Genomic DNA, 14,511 nt, shown 5'->3' with positions numbered 1-14,511 from the left:
CCTCTCTATCTTTAATAACACGAGAACAAGCATGATTAAACCAAGGCTTTTTAGCATGGGGAGTAGAGCAAGAACATGGAATGTATGTATGCCTCTATTCCAGAGACAATCACCTCTGTGATGCGCTGGGCACACACAGAGGGGTCTCTCTCCTGGAAGCAGTAATCATTCCACGGGAAATCGAAAAATTACATTCTCAGGTCGTCCAACTGAGCTGAAGCAAAATGCCAGAAGCATCGCCTCTTCGCTGGGTCCAGAGGGTGTACAGGAGCAATAGGACAGGATACAGAAAAAAGGTTGTGATCAGAGGAGCCCAACAGAGAGATCATTTTGACAGAGTAAGCAGAAGGGTTAGAAGTAAGGAAGAGGTCTAGTATGTTGGGCCTGTCTCCAAGACGGTCGGGGATACGTGTCGGGAGCTGAACCAACTGCTTTAGATCGTTGAGGAGATCAAAGTGAACATCAAGGTGAACATTGAAATCTCCCAAGATGGAGATTTCAGCGAAGGGAGAGTGGGTCAAGATGTGCTCCACTTTAGAGTTCATATAGTCAAAGAATTTTACATAGTTAGTAGAATTAGGTGAGAGATAAACAGCACAGATGTATTTAGTAATAGAATGACAATGACGTCTTAGCCAGATGGTGGAAAATTCAGGGCTGGGATTCACAAACATACTCACTAACTACAAACTAACATAACTACGCACTATTGATTTAGCAACCGACGTTAGCGTCAGATTCACAAAGCAAACTTTAGATGATAGTTAGAGGCGCGTTAAGTCAGCGGGGCCGCTGATTGGTTAATGACGACATTGCCCTTGCAGCGAATCCCAAGCATGTTCACAAAACCGTCAGCTAATCCTAGGGAGGCCCCTCCAGCTGCTGGTTCAAAAGAACCCGTTCTCTTTTCCCATTTTCTTTCTTTTAAGGCAAACTGTACTAAATCATAATCTAGGAACAATTATTTCGTAGTTTGCTGCACATTTACGTCAAGGTAACTCTGCTGTTTGAAGTCTTGTTATCTAAGAACATGCTTATGGGAAAGAAAAAGAAGATAAGGAGGAGATTGAGGCAGGAAGAGAACAAATTAAAAATAATGTGGCACACATATATATCGAGGCAGACAAGGACGGAAGGAAGGAACGAGGAAAAGTTAAGACTGTTTTGCCATATCTGCAGCCCAACTCATGGGCTGTCACCCGACAAAGGTCCATGGTCCCACGGAGGGACAAATGTAGAGATGGATGGATGATCGAATGGATGAGGAGGTAGGAAGATGAAGGAGGAGGAAGGTCTGGCAATCCCCCAGCCGGGTGTTGCCATAACGCCCATACTTATTTTTTTTTTTTTTTTTTTTTTTTTTTACGTTGTTGCCTATTGCGCCGGTAGGCATCTTCCCGGTGGGGCCTGATGGTCGGCCCAAGGCTTCTTCCAGGTGGGGCCTGATGGTCGGCCCAGCCCGTTCTGGCGCAGGCGAGTGTTTATAGTGGCGCCATCTTGCATTGGCTCATGCTGCCCCCCGGAACTCGTACTTGATTCGCTTGGACGGCTTCCTCTAGAGTCCGGGTTGATGGGTGGTCTTCAGGACAGCATGTGGGTAGTTTTAAGCCACTCGGCGGTGACCGAAAAATCCGAGTGGTAGTGTGAGGATTCGAACCCGCGTCGTCCATCACGCGGCGAATGTGAGTCCAGTACGCTATCACTTCGGCCACTGCCTACCCGCCTCTCAAAGTGTGTATATCTCATCATTTTATAAAGAAATGGGCTTCCTCTACTCGCAAAGTTATATTTCAAGTTGAGAAACGCGATTTATAAGCATTTATACGTAAATATAATAATATTGTTAGCATTTACTACACCCCCGAGGCAGTAGTTATTTAACAACAAATTTAGCGTCACACAGAGCACGGTAAAGCTTTGTGAATCCGCGCGCTAACCCGTGACATCATTGATTAGTTGGTAGTTATTACCTCGCAAGCTTTGTGTATCGCAATGTTCTCAAAACTACGCACTAAGGGCCCAAAACTACGCACTAAGCCTTTGTGAATCTAGCCTCAGAAGAGTCAAGGTCGTGGGCATGAGAACAAGTGATGTCGTTGCGCACGTAGATGCAACATCCAGCTTTGGATTGAAATTTAGGATAGAGATAGTAGGAGGGAACTGAATAGAGATTGCTGTCAGTAGCTTCAGAAACCTGTGTATCGGTGAGGAAGAGAAGGTGAGGTTTAGAGGAGGAGAGATGGTGTTCCACAGAATGAAAATTAGAACTAAGACTGCAAATGTTGCAGAAATTGAGAAGAAAAAGGCTCAAGGAGTTATCAAGGCACCTCTCAGATCGGCAGCCAGAAGGGGAGTCCTCCCTGGTGGAATTTGTGGTCCCCCCCCTCCAGGAGGGGACTCCGAGGCACTGTTGTTGAACGCCATTTTGAATTTTGAATTTTGGGAAAAGGTGTGTGTTGTGTGAATGTAGTGTGGTGTGGATAGAAGAGGATCTGTCTTTATAGAGGATGCTGAACTGCTCTCTGGTGTAGATGAGACAATAGGGAAATGGTTAGTGAGGTAATGGGAAGGGTCTTTGGAGGGCTTCAGCACCCTCCTCACTTCTCATATATACCCCACCGGGAGTGGCTTGTGCCCATTTGGTAGGTGTCTTCTTACCTACTCCTGCCTGAATATAACCGTGTGGGAGGACAGGCACACAAAATAAGCCTGCGTTTTGAGGGTTAAAACAATGAAAATTGTTACTTTTACGAAAGTATATACAGTAAGTCATTACAAACAATCATCTTTCGTGAACTTCATCTTCATAGTAGGGAATCACTAGATTTAAGTACTTGGTCGAGACAAACATCATCTCAAATTCTTTTTCTGATTAATCTGAAGTATTCACCATGCCTTCATTTGTTTTGACATTGTTTTTATTACAGGACATGCTTAAACCAGATCTCATTAAAAAGATAAATCATGCATGGATTTTACTGTAGAGCAAATTTTTATCTTTCTATTATGAGGGCATTTAAGGAACATAATATTGTAACTCTTAGTTACAATTACAAACCTCCCCAGTTAGGGTCTGCTGTTTGCATCTCCACCAAGGGAGTGAGGGCCAATTCAGGAGGAAAGATGTTGGTCTCTGTGCGGGGGTAACTTATCAAACCATTGGTGTACAGCTTCTCTGCCACCTTCATCACTTCCTTGACATTCATTCTCAGCTTCCGGCTGCCCAGCTTCTCTAGCTCCTGTACAAATAAATAGCGAAGGCTTTTTATACAAGTAGACACCATCATGCATAAAGCAGCACAAAATATCATTCATCAGCTGTGCATAACATCAAGTGTAGCCTACTGTATTCTACATAAACTTCATACAAATATGTATTCATTAAAATCTCATGAAGTCTGCCATTTTCTTTTTCAGCTTCAGGTGCTTAATCAAGGGGAGAGTACGCCATCAAGTATTAAAATAAAAATTGAAAATATGCGAAATTGAGTTCCATATTGTCCCAATATGTACTGGCTTAGAGGCATCGAGTGGTGGTGTATTTTTATCTACCGTAAATTTAAATGCCCCGAGAGAAGGGATTTAAATTCCCCGCATGTGGGCATGCTGCGCTGGGAGTCATTACTGTGTGTTTTTTGCAATGAAAAATGTATAATAATCACATATCAATGCATTCTAGTAAATCTCACAACTCAGTTGGAGCCTCTCGTCATGGCACACCACCACTCAGGGCCAGCACTCCACAGCCTCCACCCTCAGTGCATGGGGAATGCTGGTTGGAAGGGAACCTCAACTGCATGCATAGAACAAGGACTGGAACTCAGAAAGAAAAGAAAAATACCAATGCAGGGAAGAAAAGGAAAAGGAATGAGGATAGTGGAAGTACCAGTGAGGAATATCTACTGGGGAACTTTTAGACCAAACCTGGCAACAATGAAGGGTTTGGCCCATACTGACACCTTTGCCCTTGAGCGACTAATATCTTTTATAAGGGGGAACAAGTTGCCATACCATAATGTACATGCATTAGTATGTCATGATTGAACCCACAGCATTCATATAAAGGCAGGTTTGCAGCACTGTAACTTCACTGGGGCACAAAAATGGAAACCAAACTTTAATTACGTTTTTCTCAAAATTACGCATAAATAAAAAAATAAAAAAATTATCAATGCTTTTATTTTTTGAATGACATTAATAAAACTTGGGGTTTTATAAATTCAACTATTAATGAAAAAATGTATGTGATTAGATTTATTATAAAGGTCATATTTTTCCATATTATGTAAAAACACATTTTTAACTATTCAAAATTTCAAAAAAATAAATCAAGTAAATGAAACCAGAAATTGAAAAAGTAATCACATAAGTTTGTTATGATAATAGGTATGCATATCTTATGTGCGAGTAAGAATGAAATCAGTGAACAAATGACAGAGCTCTTACAAGTCAAAGTTTTTTCAAAAAAACAAAAAATAATTCATAAAATAATATTGTTGGGTCCGATCATCTTGAAATTATAATATGATAATTATGGTGCTGTTATACACAAAATACAGCCCAATCAAGACCATAGGTGTAATTTAAAGCTATGGCATACTCTTCCCTTAAGTATATCATACTAACTGACTGATTAAAGGGGAGCATACGCCAGCAGGCACATTGCTTCACTCACCCACCGCCTCCACTCCCGACAATCCCCCCAAGCAAGCCTTCATGCATCTTCCCTTCCCATCTCAAGACCCTCCAAGGATTGATCAACTTGCCTCACCCATGAGTTACATGGGAGTCCCCTTCGTCTCCTCCACTAAGGGTTGTCTTCTACAAAAACAACCCTATAAGCAGGATTGAAATCCAGGAAGTGTGCCATGTGCCCATATAGCCAGAGTTGGCATTCACAGACAAAGTTAGTAAAAGGCCTTGATCCAGTTCCATGAAGTAGCCGCTGGACTGATACAAAGTCATTCCAAAGATACACCATGATCCCACGAAATAACTTGGTACCAAAGGTATCGAGTAACAACACACCAAGTCACTATTCAGTGTCCATGTCTCACAGCCGTGCAGTAAAACAGGGAGCACAAATGTATTAACCCATAGACATTGGGCTAGAGGACTATTGTCATCTTCGCAGCGCGAGGGCGGTGTTGATAAATTTTGGAAAAATAGGTGTTTTTCATCAATGCCCTGTGTGGCAATTTCAAATGAAAACATAATAATTTATACTGTTTTCTCACCACCAATCCTTCCTCTCCATGATGAAATAAATAGGAAGTGTGCAGGTTGTAGCACAGCAGAGATATGATGTTGGGAAGAGGTGCTATTTTTGGCCAAGCCAAGCGCACTTGTTCGTGCGGGTGCTGTTGACCTGGATCTGGGTCTCCTACCTCGCCCCGTGCCACCAAACAGCATGCATCCTCTCCTACCAACGTGATTATTCATATTAGGCTACATATTACGCATGTCTGATGCTCATAAAAGTAACTCCTTACGAAACTGAATGTGTTTTTTTGCCATTATATGCACACAAAAAAAAAGCTTAAAAAGCTTTCAAAACACAATATAATTATGGAATATATACACTGACTAGGCTACATATTACACATGTTTGTAGCTTACATAAAAGTAACTCCTTATCATGATGAGCCTACCGTGGTTGCATACCACGAGCGTCATGAACGCCACGATGAGCACCAACACCAGCGCCGAGCCCCAAGGACACGTCTTCGTGCCATCTTACGTCAAGGTGGTGAAGAGTGTGATGCAGTGAACGCAGACGATGGAGGTGTGGGTGATGAAGGTGTGGGTGATGAGGGTGTGGAGGATGAAGGTGTGGGTGATGAGGGTGTGGAAGATGAAGGTGTGGGAGAGGGTGTTTGATGGCGGCAGGTCTAAAGGCAATGACGTTTTGGAGCCACACTTCTCTCAGCCTCTGTCTCGTTTCTTGAGTCATTTACCTTCCCAGGATCATCAACATGCCCTTCGTCACTTTCATTGACAGTAGATGTGATTGGAAAGGAAGGAAAAGACTGTGTTGTGGTGGTGCGAGGCAGCGTGTTGTGAACAGCCGCCACAGAAACAGACTGTGCACAATCTGTTCTAATTCATCTTCTAACTCCTCAGACCCTGAATCACCACTTTTCAAAGGAGAAAGCGTCTCATCGAACAGGGCTCTTATAATACCGCTGTTATTCAAAATTCCCTTATACGGTGGCTTACCGCACTCCATGAGATTAGGGGTAGAGGAACAGGGGCCCGCTGGCGCACTCCCTTCCTCCACGCATCCAGACATGGGGAAATCATTATCAGCATGTCTCTCCATCATAGTGGTCTGTAAGCTCTGGGAGGTGGTGTGAAATGTAGGATAGGGATTGCCACCAACCATTGGACACAATAATTACGTCACAGGATTACAAATCTTGGCGGGACAGCAGAGGGCGGGAACTCCCGCCACCCGACGCTCTCCGCCCGAGCGGGATCTCCTGCCACCCGACGCTCTCTGCCTGAGTGGGAATTCCCGTCACCCGACACACAGAGGTTAAAGATTTGAATCTTTGTCCACATGCATAGATGTATGCCATATAGAGGTACCTCTTAATTTACGCAGTTATTATGGTCCTGGTGAGTTCGCATAATGAAAATTTTGCATAATGTAAACAATTTTCCTATACCATAGTGTTATGTGTGTTATGCACCAACTCTGATGCCCCAGCCATTATTGAACATTATCAGAATCAGAGTTACATCTATGTGTGTGTGTGTGTGTGTGTGTGTGTGTGTGTGTATTTGCCTAGTTGTGACAAACAGGAAAAGAGCTACGCTCGCGCTGTCCCATTTCCATATTCTCTCATCCAACTTTTCCTTAAAATCATGAATGTTTCTTGCACAAACCACCTTCTCTTCCAGTCTATTCCATAGCTCAATGCTTCTGTTTGGGAAGCTAAACTTTTTCACATCTCGCCTGCACGTCGTCGCCCTCATCTTCTTTCTATGTCCTCTCGTTTCTCTCTCATTCCACACACACAGGTTCTTGTCATGATTTCATTATTCAGGGAGTGGCCCGTGGAAAAATATCGCGGGAGTCCCCGCCATTTTGATTGTGAGAGCGGGAGTAGTCACAAGTCTGGCGGGAAAACTAGAAGGCGGGAACAGCGCGCTTTTCAAATCATTTCGTTATTACTGCCAACGCTGAGCTATGTGTGGGATGCATGACCCACTATGACCAATTGCATGGTTAGGTTATTAATAAATAATAAATCCATAGCTGTTAGGGCATTTTAGCGTAAGTGTTGCACAGAAAACTAGATGTCAGTATGGCGAGAGCTGGCATCTTGACCGCGGAGCCCGGCCTGAGGATTGTGGGGCTCGGCAGGCCGCACCCAGCATCTCCTGCCCAGACTTCGCCGTGAGCAGATGTCCCTCTGTCCTCCCGCGCCACGTTTCTCATCGTGGTGGTTTTCCTGCCTTTGTAGTATCCACAAATCCAGAGTGATTGTGTACTCAGGCGAGGGAAGCCGTTGGGAGGTAAGGAGGGCAAGGCGGTTGCAGAGAGGAACGAGAAGAGGACAGAAGGACTCCAGGCCGACCAGAACACGAGGCAGATCAGGGTGTGGCTCCCCCTTTCTCCCACCTACAGCTAAGTAACCATTTGCTAGGACGTTTTAAGATAGATAGCTAGGTTGCTGTGTACTTGGGTTCAATTAATTATTCTTAATTTCCAGCGAGTTTCTTTGTTGCTTTCAATAAACTAAAGAGCAGGTTTTATCTGGCTTTTGCTTACCCTATGAGAGATGTGACTGATCAGATATTTAAATAATAATAAGGACTAGAGGGGCTGTGAGTCTGATAACTCAATTTTCAGTTATTTTATTTTGTATTTTTTATTGCTGAGGATTTACGGGATTTTCGGAAGTCCAGACCTTTCAGGAACCCCACATAAAATGGCGCCCGATCAGTAAACTGACCTCACACTCCATAGGCGAAGTATTGGCTGTTAGGCTCGAAGTATTATCTCGCAAGATGTCTGTATCACAGGGGAAAGAGGAAGCGAAAGTGTTAGGGTACAATGCTAAAGAAGCCAGAGAGTACATAATCAAGGAGCAAGAGAAAGCGAGAGAAAGAGAAAAGGATCAATTTAAATAATAATAAGGACTAGAGGGGCAGTGTCTGATAACTCAATTTTCAGTTATTTTATTTTATATTTTTTATTGCTGAGAATTTACGGGATTTTTGGAAGTCCAGACCTTTCAAGAACCCCACAGTCCTCTCTGTCCAGATTCTCCACCATGCTCGCCACCCTGTATTTACCTAGTTGTATTTACCTAGTTGTAATTTTACAGGGCCTGGGCTTACGCACGTGTGGTCCCGTTTCCGTATCTATAATTATCCAACTTTTCCTTGAAACTTTGCACACTCTTCGTACTATTTCTTCACTTAGTCTGTTCCAAACCTCTATATTTCTTTGTGGGAAGCTATATTTCTTTATGTCTCTTGAGCATCTTCCCTTCCTCAACTTTTTACTCTGTCCTCCAGTATTCCTGCTGGAAGGTTCTTCTCTTAGCAGCAATTTCTTGTTATCTACTTCTTCCATTTTACTCAATAGCCTATATATTTGTATTAGGTCTCCTCTTTCTCTTCTTTGTTCTAGTGTTGGCAAGTCCATTTCCTTTAGTCTCTCTTCATATGTCAGTCCCTCCAGTTCTGGAACCATTTTTGTTGCCATACTCTGTATTCTTTCTAGTTTTATGATGTGTTTCTTCATATGTGGAGACCACACTGTTTCCGCGTATTCTAGTTTAGGTCTGATCATAGTAGTAATTAATTTTTTCATCATTTCTTTGTCCATGTGGTGGAATGCTATACCTATATTTCTCACCATGTTATATGTATCACCGAAGATCCGATTTATATGACTTCCTGGTTGCATATAATCTTGCATTATTACTCCCAGGTCTCTCTCTTCATTTACTTTCTTTAATATTTCCCCATCTCCCATTTTATATGTCCATTTTGGTCTTTCTACACTTTTTCCCATTTCCATAACATGACATTTCTTCACGTTGATTTTCATCTCCCATTTCTGACTCCATTTCCAGCATTTGTCAAATGCCTTCATTAAGTCTAGGTAAATGCAATCCACCCATCCGTCTCTTTCCTGTACTTTGTCCGTCACTCTTGAGTAAAAGCTCAGCAAGTTTGTCACACATGAGCGGCCTTTCCTAAACCCATATTGATTGTTTGTGATTAGATTATGTTCTAGAAATCTCATCCATTGTTCTTTTATTAATTTCTCACCTATTTTGCATACTACACTGGTCAGAGACACCGGTCTGTAATTTAGGGGTTCTTCCTTTTTTCCACTTTTGTATATAGGTACCACTTCTGCCCTCTTCCACTCCCTAGGCACTGTGCCCCCTATCAGGTCTCCTCTCTCTTCTTCTCTCCAGTGTTGTGAGCCCCATGCTACTGAGTCTCTCCTCATATGTCCGATCACTAAGTTCCGGTACCATCTTAGTTGCCACTCTCTGCACTCTTTCCAGCTTTCTTATGTTCTTTTCGTGAGGAGACCAGACCACTGCTGCATACTCCAACCTTGGCCTTATCATTGTAACTATTATTTTCTTCATCATCTCCTCGCCCAAATACACAAATGCCGTCCTTATGTTCCTCAGCAAATTCATAGTTTGTCCCGTTATCCTGTTGATGTGTTTGTCCAGTGACATGTTCTCTGAGATAGTCACTCCCAAATCTTTTTCTTCCATTCCTCTGCATATTATCTCACTTCCCATCTTATAATCGTATTCACATCTTCTACCACTCCTACCAAACTCTATTTTTTTACATTTCCCAAGGTTGTGTGTGTGTGTGTGTGTGTGTGTGTGTGTGTGTGTATTTACCTAGTTGTATTTACCTAGTTGTGACATACAGGAAAAGAGCTACGCTCACGCTGTCCCGTCTCCATATCCTCTCTTATCCAGCTTTTCCTTAAAATCATGAATGTTTCTTGCACAAACCACCTCCTCCTCCAGCCTATTCCACAGCTCAATGCTTCTGTTTGGGAAGCTGAACTTTTTCACATCTCGTCTACACGTGGTCGCCCTCAACTTCTTTCCATGCCCTCTCGTTTCTCTCTCGTTCCACACACACAGGTCCTCTCTGTCAAAATGCTCCACTCCGCTCGCCACCCTGTACACTGCTATCAGGTCTCCTCTTTCTCTTCTTCTCTCCAGGGTTGTGAGCCCCATGCTATTGAGTCCCTCTTCATAAGTCCGATCTCTAAGTTCCGGTACTATCTTAGTTGCCACTCTTTGCACTCTTTCCAGCTTTCTTATGTTCTTCTTTTTGTGAGGAGACCAGACCACTGCTGCATTATTTTCTTCATTATCTCGTCCAAATATACATATGCCGTCCTTGTGTTCCTCAGCAAATTCATAGTTTGTCCCGTTATCCTGTTGATCTGTTTGTCCGGTGACATGTTCTCTTGAGATAGTCACTCCCAAATCTTTTTCTTCCATTCCTCTGCATATTATCTCACTTCCCATCTTATAATCGTATTCACATCTTCCACTCCAACCAAACTCTATTTTTTTACATTTCTCAAGGTTGAACTCCATCTGCCATGTACCACTCCACTCCCATATTTTATCCAGGTCCCTCTGCAATGCCTCACAGTCCTTCACATCATTCACTCGTCTCAATAGCTTTGCAGCATCTGCAAACAATCTCACATAGCTGGTCACTCCGTCCATCATATCATTTATATAAACGGCAAACATTATTGGCGCCAACACCGAACGTTGTGGGACCCCACTCATCACAGGGCACCAGTTTGAAACCTTGTCCCTGATCACCGTCCTCATTTCCTTGTTAGTTAGGAAGTCCTCCAGCCATTTTTTTTTTTTTTTTTTTTTTTTTTTTTTTACGTCTTGGCCTATTGTGCCGGTAGGCTTCTTCCCGGATCCTGATGGTCGGCCCAGCCCGTTCTGGTGCAGACGAGTGTTTATAGTGGCACCATCTTTTATTGGCTCATGCTGCCCTCCCGGAGCTCATCTTTAATCCTAGAATCTAGAGTCCGGGTTGATAGGTGGTCTTCTGGACAGCATGTGGGTAGTTTTAAGCTAAGCCACTCGGCGGCGGCTGAAAAATCCCAGCTTGGTGGCACCGGTCGGGGATTGAACTTGCGTCCTCCTGAACGCAGGGCCGTCTTGCTATCTGTTCAGCCACCGCCTACCCTTAATCAGTCCATCACCCACTCCACCCCTATTTCTTCTGTGCGACTTAGCACAGACACAATGCAATGGGGTGAGAAATAGTGTTCAAACACTCTCATACACGGGAAATTTGAGTGCGACTGGAGCTCGCAGCAAGCGTTTAGCACCACCAGCAAGTTACGCTAGTGCTCGCTGCCAGCGTTTAGCAACGAAAGGGTTAAAATATCACATCTCAATTATCCTCAAATAGTATGGGGGTTAGGGACCCAGGACACCCGTACGATTCGAAAATACGTATAAAATTAGGGCGCCCCCTAGAAACACTCCTGGGGCACTCCTACAGAATCCGAGTCCCGCCTGGCTTAGCTGTTACCCACGGGCCCAAGTTGCCAGTTATGCATTTTCTGCTGCAGTCACTGTACTGTTACCACGCTGGAAGGGTCGACGGGGGCGAAGCCCCCCCGTTAGAGGTCAGGACATTTAAAATTCGGTTGGAGTAGTTTAAATATGCGTCCCTTAACTTTATGATAAGGAGGCGTAATGTCGTATTTTGGAGGCGCGGAGTCAATCTCCACATTTACCGTTTCGTATCTTATTTCAAGTATGAATTAGAGAGCAATAGCAACTGTGGTAGAGAGTAAGAGAGAGTGTGAGTGTATGACATGGCTTGCTCGCTGAGAATGTGGAAGGCAGCGCTGCCAGGATGGCTCCGTTGCCCAGCGTGGAAACACTACAGCAGAAAATGCATAACTGGCAATTTTGGCCAGCAAGTAGAAACTGAGCCATGTGGTAAGCTCTCCCTACCGAAACATAACTCGTACCAAAACGTAACTTCTTCTAAATCTGAATTCTTCTGCAAGGTGAATACCTTTCTCGAACGCTTTGGGGCGCATTCAGTAAGTGTTTTGGCTTGTCTCTTGGGTCCCATGTTCATGTTATATGGTAATGAAGAAGCGTAGCTGAGGGTGTGCACACACATGGACTGAGGGGTTGTGCATGGGAGGCAGTCTGGTAGAACAGTGTTGCCACTCACGTAATGGCTACTTGGTGCGACGAGCGGGAAATTTAAAAATCCTAAAAAAATCTTCTATGACAATCCGTATAAAACCAAAACCGTACTATTGGAAACCATACTATTTGAGGGACGACTGTATAGTCTAAGCTAATCAGCCAAGTGGGTGTTACATACGGTTGAGAACCTACTTTGAAAACCTGCTTGTTGTTTGGACTGGTTAGGATTTAATGTCTTTTGTTGTTTGTGCTTGCTTTTGTGAATAACTTGTAGAAAACTGATATTAAGTAGATAAGATGATCATTTCTAAGATCTATTGGAAATTATTCTTTTTAAATATTAAGATTATGGCTGCATACATACATAGTACACATCAAAAAAAGTGTTAGATGAGAAAAAAAGAGGGGAGTTAGAATAGTCTCTAGCAATTTTCTTGACCCAAAATACTTGATAAACCCCGCTCTTTAGTGTAAATTAATTTGAGAGGTTTCCACACAGTAGTTTTGCACCTCTATTGTCTCCCCTTAATGTTAAAACTTACCACAGTGTCAAGGGGAACAGGGCGCCACTTGTTCTTGGGTTTGGTGGTGATCTTTGTGATATGAGCCTCAGGGTTCTCTTGGCATAAGTCAAATAGCGCTTCACATGCATGCTTATGAAAAAGCCGCTTTCTCTGCCATATAAACTCAGTCTCAGTATCCCCACTAACATGTGTCACTGTGGAGAAATGGAAAGAATTAAGTAATATGACATAATGATGCCTAGGAATACTATCATAAATTTGTTTTCGGTACTGAAAATGAATAAAAGTGCACAATTTTCTTGGTCGTAAAAGATGTTATAAATGATATCTGAAACATTAGAATATGACTGGAGATAAGCACTCACCTTTCAACTTCCAAAAAGGCTCAGGAACAAAGCTTTCAATAGCTTTGAACCTCTCAATGATGAACCCCAGTGTGGGGAACTGACAGGAGCCATAGCTGAGAATAGTGTCAGCTAGTGTTTCAGGAAAGATCTTCTGTAGGCGTAGAGTCTGAAACCTTGTGAAAGCCGCTCCTGTAAGAAGGTAAAAACTGGGCTAAAACAAAAGCTTGTCTATGAAACTACAGATACAGTGGTACCTCTATATCCAAGCTTAATCCATTCTAGAAATCAATCAATCAATCAATAGGGACATACGACAGGGGGCACGTCGCCCCACACATCCTGTGACACCAAGTCCAGGGGTCCCTCTGGGCAGGTCTCCATGCAGGGCCTCTTCCCATCCTGAGTACCTCCTGGCAGGTCTATCAACTTGCTCATGCCACAAACTGTGGGTATCCCCTTGGCCTCCTCCACTCATGATTGCCTATTACAGAGACAATCCGATGAGCAGGGTCAGCAAATGGGTAGAGTGCCACCTACCCGTATAGCTGGAGTTTGTGTTGACAGACTGTGCAGGTAATATATGTCTAATCAGTCTCATGAAGTAGTCATCGGTTTGACACAAAGTTATCCATGAATATGCGTAAACACTTATTACCAAGTGCATCAATCTGCCTCTCCAAGTCCCTATTTAGTGTCCATGTCTCACAGCCACAGAGTAAGAGAGAGAGCACAAGTAGATCTTTGCCCTTCTACACAGGTATCGACAATGCCATATACACGTGCTGAGTGAGTCCATAACACCATGGGCCAAGCCAACCTGCCGTAAGATTTCCTGGCAATACCCACCATTGTTCTGAACTACACTCTGTGAATGTGAATTTTTGGGGGTTAACTCATCAACTGAAGAAAAATTGACCTTGTAATACATTGTTTGTCCAGGCCACCTTTGTTTTGGTTCAGATATAGGAGCAGTTTCAATACAGGGGCACTTTTTTCTCAAAAAAAGTTGATCAGATATTGGATTGTTTGAGTAAAGGGGTGTTCAAATATAGAGGTTCCACCGTATTTCAAATGTGCCTGGAAAAGACATTTTTCAGTAGCAAATCATAATTTAAAATAATTTACATATATTATGGCAACAATTGACCCATCTAGATTTCTGTCCCCATTCAGACATGCTCCCTCAAGTCCTGTGTGTTGGACAATGAATGATTTTAAAAGGTTGATCTCTGATGGAAAATTATTTTATATTTGTTCTTGTTACTTTAAACAGCATTGATGAGACATTATTATAATAATCAGAACTATACAAAAAGTGTTAATCTGAAAATGCAGCACAGTAACATGTGCAGTACTTGAAAACCCTGGTAAATGTCTGGGACTACATTGAAATTTTACAATGAAATAAGCTGCCAGACA

The 14,511-nt window shown here is 43.0% G+C and overlaps 1 protein-coding gene across 1 annotated transcript in view; it reads right to left on the bottom strand.

The window, feature by feature from the left end:
- LOC126998305 (DNA topoisomerase 3-alpha-like) overlaps positions 1–14,511 on the bottom strand; it is a 154,855-nt gene that overhangs the window by 87,472 nt on the left and 52,872 nt on the right. The window contains exons 6-8 of the mRNA XM_050859791.1: positions 13,111–13,281; positions 12,764–12,939; positions 3,059–3,239 (exon numbers count right to left, since the gene is read on the bottom strand). Coding sequence (XP_050715748.1) covers positions 3,059–3,239; positions 12,764–12,939; positions 13,111–13,281 — 528 coding nt within the window. The remainder of the gene's footprint in view (positions 1–3,058; positions 3,240–12,763; positions 12,940–13,110; positions 13,282–14,511) is intronic.

The sequence above is a fragment of the Eriocheir sinensis genome, chromosome 14, assembly GCF_024679095.1.
Source record: "Eriocheir sinensis breed Jianghai 21 chromosome 14, ASM2467909v1, whole genome shotgun sequence".
NCBI classification, from domain to species: Eukaryota; Metazoa; Arthropoda; class Malacostraca; order Decapoda; family Varunidae; genus Eriocheir; species Eriocheir sinensis.
Note: the sequence above shows the minus strand (reverse complement) of the source record. Positions and strands in the feature narration are given on the sequence as shown.